This window comes from Hyaena hyaena, unplaced genomic scaffold, assembly GCF_003009895.1.
Source record: "Hyaena hyaena isolate Hyena2069 unplaced genomic scaffold, ASM300989v1 scaffold_492, whole genome shotgun sequence".
NCBI classification, from domain to species: Eukaryota; Metazoa; Chordata; class Mammalia; order Carnivora; family Hyaenidae; genus Hyaena; species Hyaena hyaena.
The window spans coordinates 1,260,947-1,282,578 of NW_024081124.1; the positions used below are offsets into that span (position 1 = coordinate 1,260,947).

The window sequence follows — 21,632 nt, forward strand, 5'->3', positions numbered from 1 at the left end:
TTTGACCGTATCGCTGAGCTCTCGAATTCTTCTTTCCTGTTCCTGGATCAGTTTGTCTCTTTTTTTGTCAGCTTCTTGTTTTTCTATAATGGTGTCTTCTAAATCACTTATTCTCCTTTCTGCCCCTTCAGTCTGTGCATTGGAGGCCTCTAATTTATTATGTATCTCATTTATCGCATTTTTTAATTCTTCATGCCTATTTTTATTTTCCATTCTGTCTGTAGCCATAGTTTCTTTGATGTTCCCCTATGTTTTTTTCAAACCCAGCTATTAATTTTACCATTATTATTCTAAAATCTTGTTCAGTGATGCTGCTGATATCTGTTTTGAGCAGGTCATTAGCTGTCATTTCTTCTTGGAGTTTCGTTGGAGGAGAGCTCTTTCGTTTTGTCATTTTAGTTAGCTTTCTGGCTCTTGTTGGTTTTAAAGACCTTTTAATGCTCTCTGCACCTATGAGGGCTGCTATATCCAAGAGGACTCTTTGACTGCCCATTGCCTATCCTTTCAGAGAGTGTTTTTTGAATGGTATCTCTTGGTCTCTCTTGTTGGGACCTTGGTTAATTTATTTTCCTATTCGTAGTGATATTTGGGACTCTCAACCTTGTGTACTCTGGCTTGTTTCTTGAGGTAGCTGTTAGAAGGCTTTCTCAGTGGATTCTGCGTCCTTTTTCTCCCAATCTCTCAGGTTTCGTAAGGTTTCCGGTGGCTTCAGATCTTTTCCATGTGATGTACGGGTGCGAGTGCATGTGTTGGAGCTCCTTACTTCTCCGCCATCTTGCCCCCTCCTCCTGTAATCCCCATTTTTTTCTTCTTGAGGACCAATGGGCCTATAGTAGATACTTGGTTTTTTAAAAATTGAGTATTAGAGGGGCGCCTGGGTGGCTTAGTCGGTTAAGCGTCCGACTTTCGCTTAGGTCATGATCTCGCGGTTCGTGGGTTCGAGCCCCCCGTCGGGCTCTGTGCTGACTGCCAGCCCAGAGCCTGGAGCCTGTTTCAGTCTGTGACTCCCTCTCTCTCTGACCCTCCCCTGCTCACACTGTCTCTCTCTCTCCTAGAAATAAATAAAAAATATTAAAAAAAAAAAAGATACTGTTTTTAAAAAAAAAAAAAATTGAGTATTAGATTGGTCCTGTCATTCCAGTAGTTATCACTGATATTTTGCTTGATCCTTTTTTCTGCCCGCAAATGGTAAGCGCTGGGAGGAAAGCCGTGCTCTCCCAGCTCTTCGTCCTTGTTTGGTTGTTTTGCGTGGAACAGCGCCTCACACAGACAGGTAGTCAGCGCGTATTTGTTCAGTGAATGAAAACCATTTAAGGAGCTGAGAATTCCATTCCTCCCTGATCTGAAACAAACATGATGACGTGGCCCTGCCCTGACGGAGCGGGCCCGGGCGGCGGGTGCAGACAGCCGTGGCGTCAGTGGGAGGGCCGGTGAGCTAGAGGGCGCGGGTGGTGAGGGCCTGAGAGTGAGGTACGGCCTTCGTCAGCACGTAACGTTTAACTGAGTTCTAAATGGTGACGCGGGGAGAAGAGTGTTTGAAAGGGAGGAAATGGCCAGGACTCGTGACCTACGACCAACTCGATCTCACTGCTTTCTGTTGTTGCGTATGTGCTCCTCGTCCCGTTCCAGCAAGTCTTCAAAACCTGTCCTTAAGTAAATGGCACGGACAGGGCTGCGCTAACCCAGCGATCATTGCCCGCGTGTGCTGTTCAGAGGAAATCAAACTAAGAATTCAGCTCCTCGGTTGAAGTCGCCGTGCGTCAGGTGGCTGGTGGCACCGTGGTGGTCACCGTGCCCGTGGACGGCCTCCAGCGTGCACAAAGCTGTACCGCACGGCTCTGCTGTGGCAAGCCGCTGGCGCACAGGCGCCTTGAGAGGCTCTACCCTTGGTTCACTGCTGTTAGTGTCTGACAGGTAAAGGATGAAGAAATATTTGCTAGATGATGAGATGAATAAATGGATAGGTGAAAGGAAGGTCAGCACATCTTTCCACGCAGGGAACAACATAACGTGTGTGAGTTCTAGACGGGCAAGGGATCGCGGTGCGTGAAGGACGGCGGGAGGTCCGGCTGCAGCAGCCGAGAGTGGGCGTTGGAGACCTGTGTGGGGACCCCACAGGCAAAGCCCCCCCTCTGGGTATGGATTCAGGTGCAGTGGTGGGCGGGGGGGTGGAGGGTTGTTAGCGTGGCAGTAGTGGGACCTGCTAGGGACGCCTGTCGTGAGCCAGAGATTTCTTTCATTTTCCTCGCTTTCTGAGAGTTCAGTAGGATGGTAGGTGTGACCGTCTCTTACACTGACTGAGTAAGCAAACTGCTTGAGATGCAGGTTATTGATTCACTTCATATACGGTAGCACTGGTGCCCTCGTTTCATGTGTGTTGTGATCGTTGCCTACTGATAAGCAGGAACTTATAGGCAAGAACTTGTTTTTGTTTTTCTTCCAGTGAAGGTGGTGTTTTTAAGGCTCATCTCACTTTCCCAAAAGATTACCCCCTCCGGCCTCCCAAAATGAAATTCATTACAGAAATCTGGCACCCAAACGGTAAGTTTACCTAAGCATTACTTTTACTTTTACATTTGCGCATGTGACGGCCTGCCACTGAGCTTTTTGAGGTCAATGAGAGAGATGTCGTTCTCCATGCAGTCACTTTGGGATTTTTGTACTGAGTTCACTGTGTTCATTATGCACGTGGCCTTGTATTAGTTCTTTTAGGACAGCAGGGGAATCGACCGCGTAGAGAGAATGTTTGTTTACTGAGTTTCAGCTCCTTTTGAGACTCCTGACGCTGCAAACCAGAGGCCGGCTTACTGGGTGGCGCTCAGCATGGGTAGAGCCCGACGATTGAGGAGGTCATTTCCTCAATATGGGTGACCCATTGTCCGTTACAGAGAGGAGTAATTAAACCTCGATTTAAAATTTCTATTTCTCATCTTCGGTCTTAGACCGTGGGCAGTTCTTAACTTTTACCTGTATTCTCTCTCTTTTTTTAAATGTTTTTGTATTTATTTCTGAGAGAGAGAGAGAGAGAGAGAGAGAGAGAGAGAGAGACAGTGTGAACAGGGGAGGGTCAGAGAGAGAGGGAGACACAGAATCTGAATCAGCTGCAGGCTCCGAGTTAGCTGTCAGCACAGAGCCCGACGCGGGGCTCGAACCCACGAACCATGAGATCATGACCTGAGCCGAAATCGAAAGCTTAACTGACTGAGTCCCCCAGGCGCCCCTTACCTGTATTCTCTAGCTGTTGAAAAGGAAGCGTCCCGCCTGCCTCGTAAGGTGACCGGCGGGGTCAGGAAAAGCGATACTCTGTGTTTTCACCTTTGGAAGCATCCGGTCCTGCTGGGCCTGAAACGTGGTGACACTGACTTTTTTACCCAAAGATGTGTTACCATTTAAAATTCGCTTTGCAAGCCGAAGCTTTGGCTGGTAAAGTGCATTTGTGCACAGGCTCCCCTGAACTTGGGCCCTGTTGTGGTGACAGGCTGGCAGGTGTCTCTTTGTGAGTTGTTGGGTTTTCGTTTTTGATGGCTGTGCCTATCTGCCTTCTGCTTCTCATGGGACTTCCCATCGCCAGGACGAGAAACTAGGTTAGTCTCCGCAAAAATCCGTGAGCCAGGAATGAGTGGATGAACGAAGGCTTTATTCCTCTGCTATGGACTGTGTGCTCGAAGTCGGTGGCTTGAGAAATGGACAGTCTTAGGAGAGACTCGACGTGGTGGACGGAAAGCTCGTGGGAAAGGGGCGGGGGGCTGATGCATTTCATGGCGTCTGAGGCAGCGGTGAGCACGTCTGGTGGAATGTGCTGGGCCGGCCCCGCCCGCCTGCGGACACGTGAGGCGACCACGTCCGCCTCGTGTTGCGTCGATGCCTCGGTGCTTCTTTCCCGGCTTCTGGGTTGTCACTTTCTCTTACCTTCACTCGAATCATTTGGGGTGTAACAGGCAGTCTCTGCGCCTGTTTCAGAAGAGTATGTGACACAGCTCTGAGTGTCGGCTGCACACACATCAGCTGTGTGACCGTAGGTGAAGGCTCTTTGAGCCTCAGTTTCCCTGTGAGGGCACACGCCGGCAGCACGCGGGACTTGTGAGGCGGGCAGAGCTGCGGCCCGGCCGGCCTGAGAGGGCGGCTGCTGACATGCCTGTTTCGGGTGGAAGAGACTTCATTTCGGGGCCACGAGGGGGAAGGTGCTAGCGAGATGCTTGACGCTTGACTGGAGAGAGGAGGTGCTGTGTGAAGAAGGGCACCCGAGGTGCGGGAGAGCGGCTGGGGAGGTGCAGGGGCCCTTGCGAGTGAGGGGGGCCCGGCTGGCTCTGGAGATGGAGGTAGATGGTGAGGGGCTGCGTGCCCTGCTGCAGGGTGTCCGGGCCTGCGTGGGGCAGACGTGCGGGTAGAGGGCTCAGGGGTGCTTCGTGGGGAATGGGATTTTTAAAAAAATGTTTTTTAATTTATTTTTTGAGAGAGAGAGGAGAGAGAGAGGAGAGAGAGAGAGAGAGAGAGATCGATCCCAAGCAGGTTGCATGCTTTCAGCACAGAGCCTGATACGGGGCTTCATCTCATGAACTGTGAGATCATGACTGAGCCCAAACCAAGAATCAGACACTTAACCAGCTGAGCCCTCAGAACGCCCTCGCCACCCTGGCCCCGGCCCGGAGAATGTGGCTCTTAAACAGAATTTTGAGTGTGTGAATGCCTGGCTTGACCTTTCTTCTTTAGGCTGTGGGTTCTCATTAAATTATGGCGCTTGAAAGCTGCGTGATCCGGAGGGAAGGACGCTGCCCGTGGAGGAAGGGCTGGGAGGGGATCTTCAGGAGACGCGCAGGCGACCTTATCAGTGCGCCGGGCGTCCAGCGAGGGACCGTGAGAGCTGGAGCTGAGAGCAGTCGCAGGAGGGAAAATGGAATTGTTCTCACTTGGCTGCTGGGCGTGGATGGTGATGGTGAGGTGAGGATTTAGAACTGATGGGCCGTTTGCAACTCCAGGATCAAAAGCACACAGAAGAACCACCTGGCACCTGCGGGGGTGGCCATCATCAGGCAGATGAGAGCCCAGTGTCCCCTGGACAGAGAAACCCGAGCCGCCTGTGCTCCCGGCGAGAGCGTGGAGGGCAGCCACTTGGGAAGACTAGCCTGGCCTTCCTCAGGAGGCTCCGCGTGCTCGCCTCGCTCCTGGCCGCGTAACTCCAGTCCTGGGTGTAAAACCAAGAGCGGTGGAGCACGACCACGGGACACTTGCACTTGACCGTTCACGCCAGCTTTGTTCCAGGACGGGGAAGCAACCGCACGTCTCCCGGTTGACGAGGACGGAAGCCGCGTGTAGGACGTCCACGTTGCGGGATGACGCACCGACTCGCGCTGCGACGCGGGGGAGCCTTAGAGACACTGTGTGCGTGAACGAGGCCCGTCACAGAAGACCACAGAGTGTGATTCCATCTCCGCTGGACGGCCCGGACTCGGCGCACCTAGGGAGGCGGGGGGTTAGGGGAGCGGCTGCGGAGGGCTCGGGAGGGGTGGGGGGAAGCGGGCCTGAGGTCTCTCTCTGGGGTGATGGCCACACAGCTCTAAACGTGCCAGAGACTGTTAGATCGTGCGCCTCAGGGGTGGGAATTCTAGCTCCCTAAAGCTGGTGTAAACGTTACTCTGAGGTAAAAATTAGCTTCGTGTGGCTTAGATGCATTCCATTTTGGGTTTGTTTTTCTTGAGAGCTACTTGCCGTATCCACCTAGGGTTGGGTGAACGTGGCCCAAAGCTCAGCGAGAGTGTCGGGCCTTGGAAGTTGTTGGCGTCAAGATGGCAGGTACCGTCAGGGACATCACCCTCGCTTGCACGGAGCCTTCCGTCAGTTAGTGTCAGTAAGGCGGGGGACAGAGGTGGCGGGTGACGCTGCGGTGTAAAGAATGAGTGAGTCCGCCCGTGGAGAGATGGCGCATGCTGGCGAGTGGGGTGACAGCGGAAGCCAGTAAGGAACTCGGAAGGGGAGAGGAGAGCTCCAGAGCCTGTGGCAAGAAGTGTGTCACGGAGGCAGAGGGAGGAGAACGTGTCTGTTGTCGTGGCCCAGGATGGACGACTTGAAAAGCGCCCATGAGAGTGTCGTTCTGGCCACTTGGTGAGCAGTCATGGCACCCTGATAAGGGGCAGAAGCCGGTCTCTCCAGTGACGGGGGAGGGGGGGTGGGAGGTGCAGACAGAGAGAGAGAGAGGGAGAGGGAGAGGGAGAGGGAGATGCACGGCGTCAAGGCACAGGGTAGCTGGGAGATGCGCGTGCCCCTGGCTCCAGCGGTGGCTTTGTGTGGGAGAGTTGACTTAGAAAAGGGGGATTAAAACTCCAAGTGGACTAGAGAGTCTCCAGTGGCTGTGCTCACAGGTGACGCCTGTGCCAGTGAGAGCGGGGAGCTCGTCCCCGGGTCTGCACATCGTGCCGTGGGGAAGAGTAAGCGGTTTGGTCAGAAGAAACTAGACACTCGAGTATCTAAACGGGTAAAGGGAAAGAGGGGATGTTGCACCGAAGGAAACATGTATTTTCTGCACAAGGATAAACTTCTTTACCCCGCAGAAGCATTTAGAAAACCCGAACCATATTTCACCTGTATTTCACGTTTTAAAATGTAATTTGGTAATAGGTATGAAGCCTAAAACCTCTCCATTAAAAAAATGACACTGTGTTTAAAATGAAATGACTCAAGTTTAAAGATTTAAAGGTGCTAGATTTTAACAGTCATCTCCAAAAATAGGAAAATGGTACTTAAATTGATTCTCTCTGATAGAGTTTTACAGAAACATTTAATGCTCTGTGTTCAAAGATAGTGACTTGGAAAAAAATCCTTATTTGGGGAGTGCTGCCCATAGAAAAGCCCCCAGACAAGATGTGAAGGGAAGGCCCAGGCCTGGCCCGGCACGCGCGTGGTCATGGTGCGCATGCAGACATGTTTGTCCGAGTGTGGAAGTGTGTGCGGACCCCGGGTTTGTGACAGCAGGGAGTGCTCCCCAAGGTAGGAGATGGAAAGTGAGCTTTAAAATCCTACCCATGACACATTTGTTAGACTTAGGCAGGAAGTTACAAAGGAAAGAGATCTACATACTGCCTTTGATTACTTATGGGATTTGGAAATTTGGTTGAAAAGCTTTTTATTCCAAGAATTCTTATATTTTTCTTTCTTTTCCCAGCATTTTCCTGGTAAATATACTTTATTTTATTTTTTATTTTTCAGTGGAGAAAATTACTCTGTAAAACATTAGTGATGCTTTCGGTAGGTTTACTAATGAGTGTTTGTGTGATCTAAGTGCGCTGGTGGGTTAGATCTTCACCTTTGTGTTGGTTGGGAATTACTTTGTGACTTGGATTTTAAATCCTAGTTTCATAGAAAAGATGCATCATGAATGTCATTTATGTTGATGAATTATCACTGGCAATAGGACATGTTCTTTTGTGACTCTGAGTTCACTCCTTTCCCTAAAGATGGAGTTTCGCCTTTATATGGTTTAAAAAGTACGTTATGAGGTTTTTAGGAGTCTTTCTGGATGTTTGACTAGCACCAGTTTAAATCAGCAAGTTGGTGGGGAATCTAGGAAATCATGACACGGAGATTTGGTTCTGGTATTTCAGTCATCTTCTGTATACAGAAAAGAACAGACTGATGGTATTTACTGCATGGAATTGCTGGACAGCACCTGTGTGCCAGGTGGCTTGAAGTTTTGCTTATAATTCTGTTGGCTTTGTCAGATGGATCCTATTTGGTAAAATCTGCGGTCTTCCAGGTTCCATTTTGGAAATCACCTTCTGTATATGTTCATTGTTTATAACGGACTGTGGGAGTCCGGGTCTCACCTGTAATCAGTACTTTATGTTTAATGACTTTGTTTTAAATACTTTAAACAGGACTCTTACTCTCTAATTTTGCAGTTGATAAAAATGGTGATGTATGCATTTCCATTCTTCATGAGCCCGGGGAAGATAAATATGGTTATGAGAAGCCAGAGGAACGCTGGCTGCCTATTCACACTGTGGAAACCATCATGATCAGTGTCATTTCCATGCTGGCGGACCCGAACGGAGACTCACCTGCGAATGTCGATGCTGCGGTAAGGCGGTCACGCGCACGTCTCCCGCCCGGTTCACTGAACTTGATCACAGCTACAGTATCTGTGTGTGTCCCCAGATCTATTTATACACATTTACTTTTCTCTTGAATCTGCACAAAAATAAGTTACAGACATAACGGAGCTTTGCCTCTCAAGTGCTTGAACCTGCGTCTTTTAAGAATAAGGACACTGTTTTACATAGCTATAATATTACTGTCACACTTTTTAAAATGTACTTTTTTTTTTTTAATATTTTTATTTATTTCTAGGAGAGAGAGAGACAGCATGAGCAGGGGAGGGTCAGAGAGAGAGGGAGTCACAGACTGAAACAGGCTCCAGGCTCTGAGCTGGCAGTCAGCACAGAGCCCGACGCGGGGCTCGAACCCACGAACCGCGAGATCATGGCCTGAGCGAAAGTCGGACGCTTAACCGACTAAGCCACCCAGGCGCCCCAATATTACTGTCACACTTAAGAAAATTTTTTCAGATCTACAACAGTTGCATCAGTTAAATAAACACTCTTTACCTAGATTCACTAGTTGTGGAGATGTACAACAACTTTTTTCTTAAACTGCTTGGGACACTTCACAGATGCCCAGCTCTGCACGCGTAAGCACACAGCACAGGCGCCTCACCGATAAAGACCCTTCGCTGCATGCGTGGCCCATACTCAGGCCCAGCATGGCTCTTTATCCCCGCCTTTTTTTTTTTTTTTAATCCAGGAGACCACATTTTATTTTGGTTAATGTTTTTATTAGTCTCCTAGAATAGTCTAGTTCCTCACCCTTCTGCTCTCCGGAAAGCCTTTCATTCTAATTCTTGTTCTTGGAACTTTTGTTAGTATGGATTGAAGGTAGGGGATTAAATTCAAGTTTCTTCTTGGGTTACTTCAAACCTATATAAAAACTTGAGTGAGGTAGTAGGCGTAGAAAACCACTACATCCATAAACCCTTTGCAAATGTATGGCTTTGAATTTTTGAATTTAGTAACCAAATTGAAGTCAAAAGGGGCAGAAAACTGTCCTAGCCTTTTTTTTTTTTTTTTCTTCAATTTTTGATGTTTTATTTACTTCTTAGAGAGAGAGGGGCAGCATGAGCAGGGGAGGGTCAGAGAGAGGAGACACAGAATCTGAAGCAGCTCCAGGCTCTGAGCAGTCAGCGCAGAGCCCGACATGGGGCTTGAACTCAGAAACCGTGAGGTCATGACCTGAGCCAAAATCAAGAGTTAGACGCTTAACCACCTGAGCCACCCAGGCGCCCCCGTCTTAGCTCTTTATGCAGCCAGGTGTCATTCTGAGCAGTGCAGGAGGGGGTGAGGGGGCTGAGAGCTGGTTTTTAAAAAATCCCGTGGAATCATTTTGAGGGAGAACTAATGGTTTGACTCATGCTCAGCTGTAACTCTCTTGAATAAAATGAGAACTGACAAATTACATTTTAATCTTCATAAAGATTAAAATTAATAATAGGGGGCGCCTGGGTGGCTTGGTGAAGCGTCCGACTTTCGCTTAGGTCATGATCTCGCGGTTCGTGGGTTCGAGCCCCGCGTCAGGCTCTGGGCTGACTGCCAGCTCAGAGCCTGGAGCCTGTTTCAGTCTGTCACTCTCTCTCTGACCCTCCCCTGCTCATGCTGTCTCTCTCTCTCTCTCTCTCTCTCTCTCCTAGAAATAAATAAAACATTAAGAAAAAATTTTTTAAAAAAAGTAAAATTAATAATAAATAAGAGCAAATACCGGCAGGTGTGAATATGCAAAAGTTATTAACCGTTCTAAGCAGCCGGGTCCTGAAACAATGGGACCTACTGAGGAAGGAGAGCATTGCTGTCGGGGTGGAGGCAGGCCTTCCCCCGGGCAGCCATGTGCCCGTGTGACCTCTGCTCTGAACACCACAGCCTGTGCAGCGTCTGCCCTGTTACTGTCTTAAAATCCACGGCTTCTTTTTCTGACTTAAGCAGCTAGTTGTCTCGTATCTAAACCAGAGCTTTCTGGTACACGTTTTCAGGTAAACTCTTACATTTGCTTTGCTGTTTTCATGGGTTTTGTTAGCTTGCTTTTCTGACCTCTCAGTCAGTGACCCCTGTTCCAGGAAAGCCCCATTTTTCTTGGAGACCCTTCTCCTGGACCCTCCATCTTCGGCTCCGGATCGGGGACTGGCTCAGACCGCTGTGCCTTCCTGCTCGCCTGGGTGCGATCGTCTGTCCTGGACCCTGTTTCTGTTTTTCTGGCTTGACTTCTTGCTGTTGTCGTCTTGTGAGAGTCCTGGTTTAGAAAGGGCTGTGTGGCGGTTCAGGCCAGGGGCCTTACCTGCCTGCAAGTGTTTTTGTCCGGCTGCTCTTCGTAAGTGACAGTTTGTAGAATTCTGGGGGAGCAGTTCAGATTTCTCCATGATTTGTCTTTTGTCACTTACTGTTGCTGACAGGGAGTTGATGCTACTTCTCTGCTTGAGGGTGATCTTTCCTTTCTTTCTTTTTCTCCCTGTTCCTTTAGGTTCTTTTCTGATTCTTGGTCTTTGAAATTTCACATTGTTGTGTAAGGTGTCAGATTTTCCATTTCTGTACGGTCATCCCCTGTATCGGTGAGAGGTGCGTTCCAAGACCCCCAGCGGATGCCTGAAACTGGGGATGAGGACCGAAGCCTTATGTGTTTTATGGATTTGTTCTGTATACACACACGGTGAAGTTCGATTTATGAATTAGGCTCAGTGAGGGACTTACAGTGATTACTGATAATAAAATAGGGAAGTTTTACAGGTTGTGTGACTGTGGGCTCTCTCTGTGTCTTAGCAGCTCGTACTTGGCCTCCTTGTGAGGATGGGAGGCGTGTGGCGCAGTCGGAGGCTTCTGCCGTTGCCCTTACGATGTTACGACGGGGGTGGGGGTGGGGGGCGTCCGTGAGGGGGGCTCCCGTGGTTGGTTTGTAGGACGTCAGCTCTGGGGAGTTTTCCATTTTAAGTCTGTTGAGAACTTCCCCATGTATAGCACTCCTTCCTTTTTTTAATTAATTTTCATTTGCGTGTAGTTGACCCAACGTATATTCCTGCCTGTTTGCACATGCGGCTAACTCCTCGTCCCCGGTGTCGTTGGGGCGTCCGCGGATGGCAAGTTCCCGCCACCTCCCTCCCCGGTGTGGCCGTGTCGCTGTTTAATGAAGCTAATAGTTGTTCAGTCTTGTGCGGGTTCTGATTAGAAATGTTTCTAAGTTCTGAAGCCTCTTTCTCGGAGGCCCACGTTTTCTTGTGTCCCTCCTGCATCTGGGGGCGGCAGCGTGGGTCTGTGGGCGCTGGCCTGGCCTGACCTCGAACGTGAGGAGGCGGTTAGTTACTACTCCAGTCCTGGTACCCACACGCGTAGCCCTAATTATAGTGTGTAACGTGCAGGTATCATAGTTGGCCTTCTGATTTTAGGAAATAGTAGCATTTTGGGTATAGCGGGGGGGGAAATGCCAGATCTCTGTTTTCAGTCCTGCGTCTTATTGTCTCTTCTGGGACCGGACGTCTGTAACCTGTGCGTCTGTCCAGCCGTCCCTTCCTTCCTCTGCTCTGGTTGCAGAGGGACCTCTCTGCGCTCCCCCCTCTGCTGCCCGTTTCTCACTCTGCCGTCTGCTTTTGGTCTTCCAGAAAAAAAATTCCTCCCATGTAGATGACTCCCCTGCCATTTCATTGATTCTGAGCATTTGTACCGGAAAGATTGCAGTGTGATCGTTTTAGTTGGGTCTCAGGAGAGGAGAGAGGTGGACGCTGTGGGCTCTCTGTGGACGTAGTGCAGGGAACAGCATGGCCTGCCTGGTCATCCACGGTGTGGGCGCGGTGGCTTCACAGTGGGGGCTGTGGGGCCCGCCACATATGGGTGTGTCCCCTGGCAGGAAGCTACCCTCACGTGTCCTGTGTTGCCACCAGAGCGGGTCAGTTGTGTGTAGTTTCTCAGGCCCGTCCACCTCTGTCGCTGAGTCCTTCCTGCCTCTGACCTTCTCACCCAGGCCCCTGCTCCCAGTCTTTATTCTCTCGGCTCCCTGTTCTTCTGAGGAGATTTTTGTTTCTTGAGCCTGATCTTCCCCTTGCCCGGAATCGCTCTTTTCTTCCTTTTACTTAAAAATTGATGACAAAGTATTTATAGATTTTGTAACATTTTATCCACAGATACTTTAGATATGTCCAGGTCTCTGCATGTCTGCGTGTAGTTTATCACCTAATTTATTCTAATTGGCTTCCTGAGGTGCTCTGCTTTGAGGGCAGAAATTTCAAGTTTCTTTCTCTGCAAGGGCAAGAATTGAAGATTTCTAGTCTTAGCCGTTGCTAAGTGAATGATACTTAAAAAAAAGAAAAAGGCTGGGCGTTTTGGTGAGAATTTTCTGCTATTTACATGCTAGATAGAATCAGCTCAATTTTCATGTGAGACTCTGCCAGTGCTGCTTTGTGCCCCCCCCCCCCGTTCCCCCTGCACAGTCCCCTGTGGGGAGGCACTCTGCGCCCCTCCACCCGGGGCTGAGGCCTGCCCAGTGCTTCCCGCCGCCCGAGGGCCTGGCCTGCGGGTCGCAGCTGCCTTTCCACAGGACAGAGCCATCCCCGTCCTCCCTGGACGCCTCCTTTCTCCAGGAGAGCTGTGCCTGTGAGGTGACGGGTGTGTTCCCGCCGAGGGGGTGCCGGGCTCAAGTAGTTTTTGACTACTTTTCTGCCTTATCAGCTTTTTAACGTTTTCAGTGTGCATGTTGCCAAAGAATTACGTTCAAAGTGAAAATTAGTATTTAAGATTGTAAGAAGAGCTTGCATAAAGTCACTAAATGCTACTTTGTGTCTATAGAAAGAATGGAGGGAAGACAGAAATGGAGAATTCAAAAGGAAAGTTGCCCGCTGTGTAAGAAAAAGCCAAGAGACTGCTTTTGAGTGACATTTATTCAACAGCTGTGACTTCACTTACTTCAGGGTAAGTTCATTGCAAAATCCCACTTGGTTACAAATGGCGTCTACATTGTTGGAAATTGTGTGATTTGGGAATTTGAATTGCCTGTTCTCATTGGCTTTGTCTTGTAGCGGGAGAGTCCTGTGGTCTGTCATTTGTCAGCAGAGACTGTGTGGACCCTGGCGGCCCCCTGTGTCCTAGGTGCTCTGTGTCAGCTCTTTCTTTCTTTTCGCTGGCGGTGACGTGGCCACGTACGTGCTGCGGTGTCCTGTCCTGACCACTGCTGGGCACTGAGGCTTCTGTATGTTAAAGGATCACCGAGATGTTCGTTCCTTAATTTTTTTTTTACAGAGAGAGCAGATTTTGTAATAAACTGCCAAGACCATTAAACATCTACTTTCCCTGTTTTAATCAGCCTGTGTCTCCCCGGTCGTCCGGCTGGGGCCAGGAGGGAGAGCGTGTTGTGTGCCGCCTGTCCGTAGGCTTACGCCCCTCCAGGGCCGGTCCCCAGTGTAGACAGTTGACCAGATGTGTGACATTCACGTTAAGTGGTTTCTTTTTTAATTAAATGTTGGGGTGATAAAGTTGTTTATGAAATGTGGCCTGGAAAGAGTAGCCCTTCTTGGAACATCCCACCTATTTTAAAACTGTGTCGGAACCTCTTACGCTTCCCACACCCATCTCCTGCCCCAGCCTCTCTCCTGCTCCCGGTTCCTGTTTACCGTGGCCTTTCTTCATCATTTCGTCGTTTTGCGATCGCAGACGGCGTACTGTCTGACTGTGCACCGTGTACGCGGAGTCACAATGTGCACATTCTTCCCGGGCTCCTTTTGAAATTGGTCTGTGTTGGGGGTAGTCAGATTCCTTAGTTTTTTTCTCTGCTGTGTGGGCGCTCGCGAGGTAAGGGACCCGTCTGCTCTGTCTGCTTGTTGCCGTTGTGTTGTCGTTTGGGGAGATGGTGCCCATTCGTTTGTTTCGCGTTGTTTGCCGTCACAGAGAGCCAGGCGCACGCCCGCGCTGGGAGCCTCTCGTGGGGTGCGCTTGCAGAGTGGCGGGTGTGTGCACATCACTTTGACTAGAGAATGCCAGGTTGTCTCCAAAATGCTGGACCTGTGTATACTCCTTTGGCAACGGAGAGGATTCCGTTCACCCCGTATCCGCACCAGCATTTGATCTTCCCGGCCTCCGTGAGGCGCTCCATCTGGAAGGGTGCGGAGCGAGCCCTTGCTCTGGTGCGTGTGGTCAGTGCAGCTGAGGATCGTTACGTGGGCCGTTCCTGTTCTCTGGGCTGTTCTTCTAGTAGGTTCTTGACTTGTATTCTGGTCAGTTCAGTTTCTTCATGGTATCTGGTTGAACAGATACTCCTAATCTTAATGCAGTTGGATTAGAGCTTTCCTATGGATCTTACTTTTTGTGTTCTGGTTTCTTGTATGTGTTGCTATGTTTCTGACCTTTTTGGGTTCTGTTGGTTGGCTCGTATTATCCCTGAACAAGCATCACATTGTCTTAATTTTTATTTATTACTTTTACAATGAAATATATTAAACGCAAAGGTGCAAATCAGAAGTGAGGCCAGATCTCCCCACCACTTGTTCTGTTCCATGTTTGGTAATCCCTCGTTTTTGAAAAGACTCCTGTCTTTCAGATCTCCTTGTAATAACCTGAAATGCTGACAAGCAGCCTTACTTCTTTCTCTTACCACCAGGAACAGCAGTGAACTTGCAGTCTTCAAATTATTTGTTTTCCGCCAGTTTGCTTGTTCCATCTTGCTTGTGTTTTGTTAATGATCTTGTCCTAATTTCTTTACGGTCGCTCCTGACCTCTCCTATCTACCCGGTGGCCCTACTTTCCTCCTGTTCGGCCTTTGATTCCCCGCCTTAAATCAAGTTCTCGTTCAGGGCCCGCTGTCTCGGTCTGCCAGGATCGGGCGTCTTGCCCGCCCGCCTGCTGCCTGCCCGCCCTTCCTGCGTGTCCCCGCGTGTCCGTCTTCGGCTCCGCTCGTTGATTGGTGCTTCTGTGGGTGTGATGACATCTTAGGGATCGCTCACCCACACCGTTTCTCAGTCACAGAAAAGCTGGACGACGAAGAATTGCAGACACTGAAGCCTAAGCGTACGCATGATTTCATCTCATAAACAGTTCTTCATAAATGTAAGAAACGACCAAGAATTTTATTATATTTACCTTGATAGTATATTGCAAATTAGTTAATAAATATTAATGAAGTGTCACAAATTTCCTAAGGGGATTATATATTCTTTGCTGGTGGAATTAGAGTTAATTTATAGTGGATTATAACACACACATGTGTTTAAAGTATACTTACCAAGACCGAAGTTCATTCATCAAGAAGATGGAGGGAGAAAATAATGTTGAATCAAGATATGTCACTGTATCGAATAGGTTGGTTGAAAACCAGTATGAAATACTGTGATCGGTGACACTAAACTGACGGCCTAGAAGTGAAGAGTAAGGGGCAGTAATTGAAATCTTGACCAACACAGGTCGGCACTGTTCACACAGACACGACAACACACCCTTGTTAAATGTCGCAGGTCCTAGGGGTGTGTTCCCGCAGGCTGTGCTGCCTCTGCGCTGCTGCAGAGGCCACGCAGCTGGAGTCCTTGATGGAGCGAGTGGGGACGGGGGTGGTGGGGGAGAGAGAATCCCAAGCAGGCTCCGCGCTGACCAGGGGCTCGATCCCACAAACGGTGAGATGATGGTCTGAGCTGAAATCAAGAGTCGGACTCTGACTGAGCCTCCCAGGTGCCCTGATAGACCAGAATCTTAATAAAATTAATACACTAATTTTATGAACAATGAATTGTAGTTACTATTCCTAACTTCTTACCTTACTATTTAAGCTCAGGCTGTTGTGTAAAAAATTACAGTCCTTGAAGTGCGTGTCTTTCATTGGTAAGGACGATTTGCATTCTGTTGTCACCGTGAGGCTCCTCGGGGGGGGCCCGGTGGCTGAGCTGTGGGCAGAGACGGACACTGTCAGGAAACCCCGACTAATGTGTCGTTAACACAGACCTGCCAGACCAGCGTTTGAGTGGCCGGCCCGGGCGCCGTCTTTTAGCGGTTCCTAGGCGCCTCCCTCTGTGCCCCCGTGGTCTCTGCTCTCAGGTCCTCCCCGCGCTCACGCAGCAGGTGCTCGAGGACGATGGGAGCGAGCCGGGCTCCACGCCCGGGGTCTGTCTGGAACATGTCTCCTGCTCGCTTTGCCGCGTCCTGCGACAAGTTCCGTCCCAGCCCCTCGGAAGCCTGGCGGTGCGTCACCGATGAGTGTTTTGTCACCCCCGCGTCGCCTGCAGTGCCTGCCGTCGGACGGAACCCAGTCATCTACTTGGATTACGCACACGAATAGTGACATCATTTGAGAATCGGATTTTTAAAAATCACATCAAACTCCATGACTTCACTAATGTCTTCCACAGCGGGTGTGTGTCGCGCCTGCAGCCACCGAGGTGCAGGGCCTGGTGCTCTGCCGCAGGCTGTGCCTGCGTGATGGCCCGGGGCCCTCCCATCGCACCGTCTGACGTGTGAGGCCAGGCCGCAGGGGCCAGGCTCCCCTGTCGCTCACGCTCTCCTCACAGCGGCTGTTTCGCGGGGTGTCCGCATGCACTTCCTGCACCTCCTCAGTGGCTCTAGTCATTTGATAGGATGTCGATGTGAAATGAAACTCATTGTAAGTACTTGAAAAGTGCACGTTCTAGGGGCGTCTGGGCGGCTCACTAGGTTGAGCGTCCGACTTCGGCTCAGGTCATGATCTCACGGTTTGTGGGTTCGAGCCCCGCGTCGGGCTCTGTGCTGACAGCTCAGAGCCTGGAGCTGCTTCACATTCTGTGTTTTCCTTCCTCTCTCTGTCTCTCTGCCCTTCCCCTGATCATGCTCTGTCTCTCTCTCAAAAATAAACAGTAAAAAAAAAAAGTATACATTCTATTTAGGTTAAACAAAAATAGATTTAAAATTATTTTAAGATATCTACCTCCAAATCCATGACTTGTGTTTTCTAAAACTGGAAATGTTATAGTCCAAGAACCTGATCCAGACTTTATCTCACTTCTTAAAAAATGATGGCAAAACACATGTACGTTTGCCCTGTTACCAGTGTTTACACGGGTTTCAGTGTCCCCGTGTGCGCACCGCTGCACGGCAGACCGTCTAGGACTTCCTCGTCCTGCGTCGCTGGAGGCCCCCGCTCCCTGAAGGAGACTCTCCAGTCCCCCACCCGCCCCCGGTCCTGGCGGCCACCGTTGGCTTTGCATGTCCAAGAGTTTGACTGGTGTGGTGCCCTCCTGTTAACTGGAATCACGGAGTACTTGTCTCTTTTCCTTGGTGGTTACACCTTGTCCGCTGCCTGGCTGCCAGGCCAGATGTGCGACAGGTGGGAGAGAGGAGGTGGGAGAAGCGAGTCCTCCCCGCCTGCAGATGAGCGGCACGGCCTCGTTCTGCACACCAGACAGGAAGACTCTCCCCGCTTGTTCTCTGCAGGGGCTGCTGTAGCTCTCTATCGCTCTGTTACAAATGGCCCAAAGTTTTGTGGCGTCAAACAACATGTATGATCTCTTCGCTTCTAGAGGCCAGGGATCAGAGTATGACTTAGCCGGGCCCTCTGGCTCTGGGTCCCTCACAGGGCTGTAGGGAAGGTGCTGGCGTGGCGCTGCGCACACCCAGAGGCTCACCCGTGGGCAGCATTCTGTTCCTCGTTGCCTGTCGGATGGAGCCCCCCCTCAGGTCTCGGCCACAAGGACCTCTCGGCCGGTCTCCACGCACTGAGGCAGTGGCTTCATCGGAGGAAATGAGCGAGGGCAGGGGTCGGTGAGCTGGTCCCCTCTCCTGGGAGTTACCTGCATCCAGGGTGGGATGGACTAAGGCCTCTGTCCCACCTGTGTGCCCCGCCCCCCCGTTAGTTCATTCTCCTCCTTTTTTTTTTTTTTTTAATGTGTTTTTATTTTTGAGAGACAGAGCGTGAGCGGGGGAGGGGCAGAGAGAGAGGGAGACACAGAATCGGAAGCAGGCTCCAGGCTCCGAGCTGTCAGCACAGAGCCCGACGCGGGGCTCGAACCCACCAACTATGAGATCGTGACCTGAGCTGAAGTCGGACGCTTAACTGACTGAGCCCCAGGTGCCCCTGTTCATTTCTCCTTCTGCTTAATCCTGTTTCTTTCACTCTTGTGTTGGGAAGTACTTCCTAGTAAACCTTGTACAAATAAATTCCTGCCTCCGAACCCATTTCCTAGGGAACCTGACCCAAGACACTAGGCGCTGGACAGCCCGGCTGCAGGTGAGCGTGCAAGGGGCCGGAGTCCTTTCTCACCAATAGGCGTATGTGTAGCTCCGTAAATGATGCATTCTGTCTCCCCCACTGCTTACTTGAGACCACATCTGGAGTAAGTGATCACCCCAAGCGGACCACATCCTTGGTGGGTTTCATGCGCAGGTCATTGAAGGATTAGCCCCCATATCTCACCCAGGACTTCTTAAAATTAAGGCTTCTGCCATGGGGAGCCATTCTGATCTCCTGGGTTGCAGTGTGATGGCTCAATCTGCGAAGAGGCTGCTTCAGCACACTGTTGCATGGTTGCACACTGCTCCAGAGCACTCTGGTTGCACGCGGTCTGCAATGTGACCTTGTTAACTGTGGTGGGGGGAGGCCAGGCCATCTCCAGTAAGTCTGAAAACAGAAGGTAGAAGCTTGAGGAAGAAAACCATTATAGAACAAAATAAAGGAGGATAACAAGGTAGAGAAGGGTTTATTAGCTACAAAAAGAAATAATAAACATGAGCAGAAAGCAAGCTAACTGTGCAAGTGAAACATATCTGAATTTGTAATCAGAAATACTCAGCTCCAGGGAGATAACATCTCATTGATCAGGTTGTCAGAAATCAAAGCGTCCGAGAGACCCACATGTTGGTAAGGATGTGGGGACACGGTGTACCTTGAATGCTGGCATGAGTGAGGTGTCAGCCCTGGGGAGCAAGCTGCTAATACCTGGTCAGGCTGGAGAGCGTCTGGGGCGTGCACAGGGAGGCGGGCGCTGGCCGCACCGTGCATGATTCTAACAGGCCGTCAGCAAGGACTGATCAGTTGTGATTGATGCAGCAACTGAATGTGCAGTATAGACACGTGGTTAGATCTCAGAGACGGTCTCGAGTAGGAAAAGCAATTTGCAAAAAAAAGACAAAAGCAGTATCATCGAGCACGATGCTGCTCCTGTGAGTCAGGGCAGCCGCTTTCCTCGCGCCCCCACAGCTCGTGGTAGAGGGAGAGCTTCGTTAGAGCAGGGACGTGAACTACAGCAAAATTCCCAGCATTCTCAGTGGTGGTCACTTTGGGAGGGGAGACCACCGTCTCTGCCTTTCCCCTTCACTGACTGTCTCTAAGCCCGTTAGGCTCGTCTTCTGACCTCCCCACAGTGAAATAAACTGATGACGCTGGGGGTGGCCTCTCAGCGACATCCGCAGACTTAGTGTGGTTTTGGTTCTTGATCTCTGTTTTGTTTGACACCGTCGATCATCCCTCTTGAAGGGTCTTCCGTCCTGGCCCACGCGTGCCATGGCTCTGTCTCCATCCCACCTCAGCCTGCCTGCAGCCTGCCTGCCTCTCTGTCGGGGCCTTCTTCCCTCCTCGCTCCTGTCCCCAACTCAGGGACGAAGCAGGCATGACAGAACCGGAACGCAGAAGCCTCTCTCTGTAAGGAAAAGTAACTCCCTTTCCGGTGGTGGCCGCCAGCTCTGTTCCCAGAGGTGACCACTGACGGTAGCTTACTCTTCAGAAGTCCGACGGCCCCGACCCAGCGTGTGCCCACAGGTCATGTGTCTGTGCGACACAAGCATACGCGTGGTGTACGCTCTGTACTTTTTACAAAGTACATGGTTGTCTTTTGATATTTTGCTAGTTCAATGTGATTTATGTCTATCAATGTGATAATATAGATTACCTTTCTTTTTAACAGTTGCTTATCAGGGATTAAGATTAGTATCCGGAAATGAGAGGTAACACCAAGAACAGGTGTCCCTGAGCTCATTTCCGTCCTTGTTCTTGAATACTCTTGAGTTTCCTGACATTTACAAAGGTGGCGTTCTCTGGGGAGAGAACGGGGTAAATGCAGAGCACCGTCGACACGTTATCCTGTTCATCTAGCCAGGCAGACGCACGACTGACGTTGACTGTGGAGGACGGAGGTTGGCGTAGGGCTCCTGCTGAGATCGGAGGTCTCCAGGGTAGAGACGCGGTGGGGGAGGGGCAGGGCAGAAGGAAAAAACAGAAGCCCCAAGGCTGGTTGGTCTCAGGAGGAGAGCCAGGTGGTGGGCGGTGCTGCACCCTAGAAAGGAAGGGGGTGGGGACGGTCATCAGTGCCACAGCCTGAGAAGAAAGTGCCCTGGTGAGGGATGCTGCCGTCTAGCAGGACGCTGGGTGGCCGCGGGAGAAAGACGCCCGCGGCATCAGGGCGTCTGTGTGAATGGCAGCGGGAAACTTCCTGGCACAGGCCATTTGCCTCATGGTCTGCTTTCAGCGAAGAGTGGTTGAGATTATTGAACGTTTATTCCTGAGCAAGGCATCTTTTTATTGCTGTCCTTAACATCACAAGTGTTTATTGTTTGGGAGCACACTTGTCTGATTTGTATTTTTTAGACTTTGTAAAAAATGATTTTTAAAATTTATTTAGAGGGAGGAGGGAGAGAATGAGAGCACATATGTGCTTGCAGGGGGAAGGGGCAGAGAGAGAAAGAGAGAGAATCCAAAGCAGGCTGCGCACCATCAGCACAGAGTCCAACTTGGGGCTTGAATGCACAAACCATGAGATCTTGAACTGAAATTAAGAATCAGATGCTCAACCAACTGAGCCACCCAGGTGCCCTGATTTGATTCTCATTTTAAAATAAATAGAATGAGATAGTTATGTCCTTTGGAGGTGAACTGTCTCCAGATTTGTAGGTTAAAAATTGGGAATAATACTGAGTTTTGAGATAAAAAATAGATACTTAAATTATTTCATAAAGACATACAATTGATACAATTTCAGCTAATATAAAAACGTGATAAGCAGATACAGTTTGAGTTGAAAATGGAATTTGCTTATGGAAATGGCCCCGTCTGTTTCAAGCACCATCAGGGAGACCTGCTTCTCGTCTGTTTTTCTAGAAAGAAGGCTAGCAGACTTGCTTTTCTGTGCTGAGGCTTTTTGTCTCCTCAGAATACGTTTTATTCATGGGGGGAAAATAGAATCTTCTGTTTGTGCTGAAGAAGGCAGTGCTGTTTAAAGCTGGGCCCTCGCTTGGGAATGACTAGATTGCCTGATTTTAGGTGTTCGCTGACGTGGAGCAGTCAGTCCCCCATGGAGTCTTTTTCTTTTTAAAACCTTACACCGAAACCGTTTTTTAAAGGCTTCTTTGTGGCGCTGAAATTTCCTGTTCACGTCCTAGGGGAAGATGACTGAATCTCTGAACCCAGGTCTCCTTCAGCTCTGAGAGATTCACTGGCCTGGGAGTGATTTGGGTGTGGTGTGGTCTTCGGAAAAACATTCGGATAACATCACCTAACAATTCTAATACCTGTTCTGTAACCATGAGTCTTGGTTTCAGTGATGTCTTTAGATTTTCCAGTAAAACACGTGTGCACGTTTGTGTATCTGTGTGCGGGGGCGGAGCTCGGCCCCGGGG

At 50.0% G+C, this 21,632-nt stretch overlaps 1 protein-coding gene across 1 annotated transcript in view; it reads left to right on the forward strand.

Annotated features, from left to right (window-relative positions):
* Positions 1-21,632, forward strand: part of UBE2G1 (ubiquitin conjugating enzyme E2 G1) — a 123,892-nt gene that overhangs the window by 98,123 nt on the left and 4,137 nt on the right. Inside the window, exons 5-7 of the mRNA XM_039254527.1 lie at positions 2,444-2,541; positions 7,893-8,071; positions 12,864-12,986. Of these exons, the coding sequence (XP_039110458.1) occupies positions 2,444-2,541; positions 7,893-8,071; positions 12,864-12,950 (364 nt within the window). The 3' untranslated portion in view covers positions 12,951-12,986. The remainder of the gene's footprint in view (positions 1-2,443; positions 2,542-7,892; positions 8,072-12,863; positions 12,987-21,632) is intronic.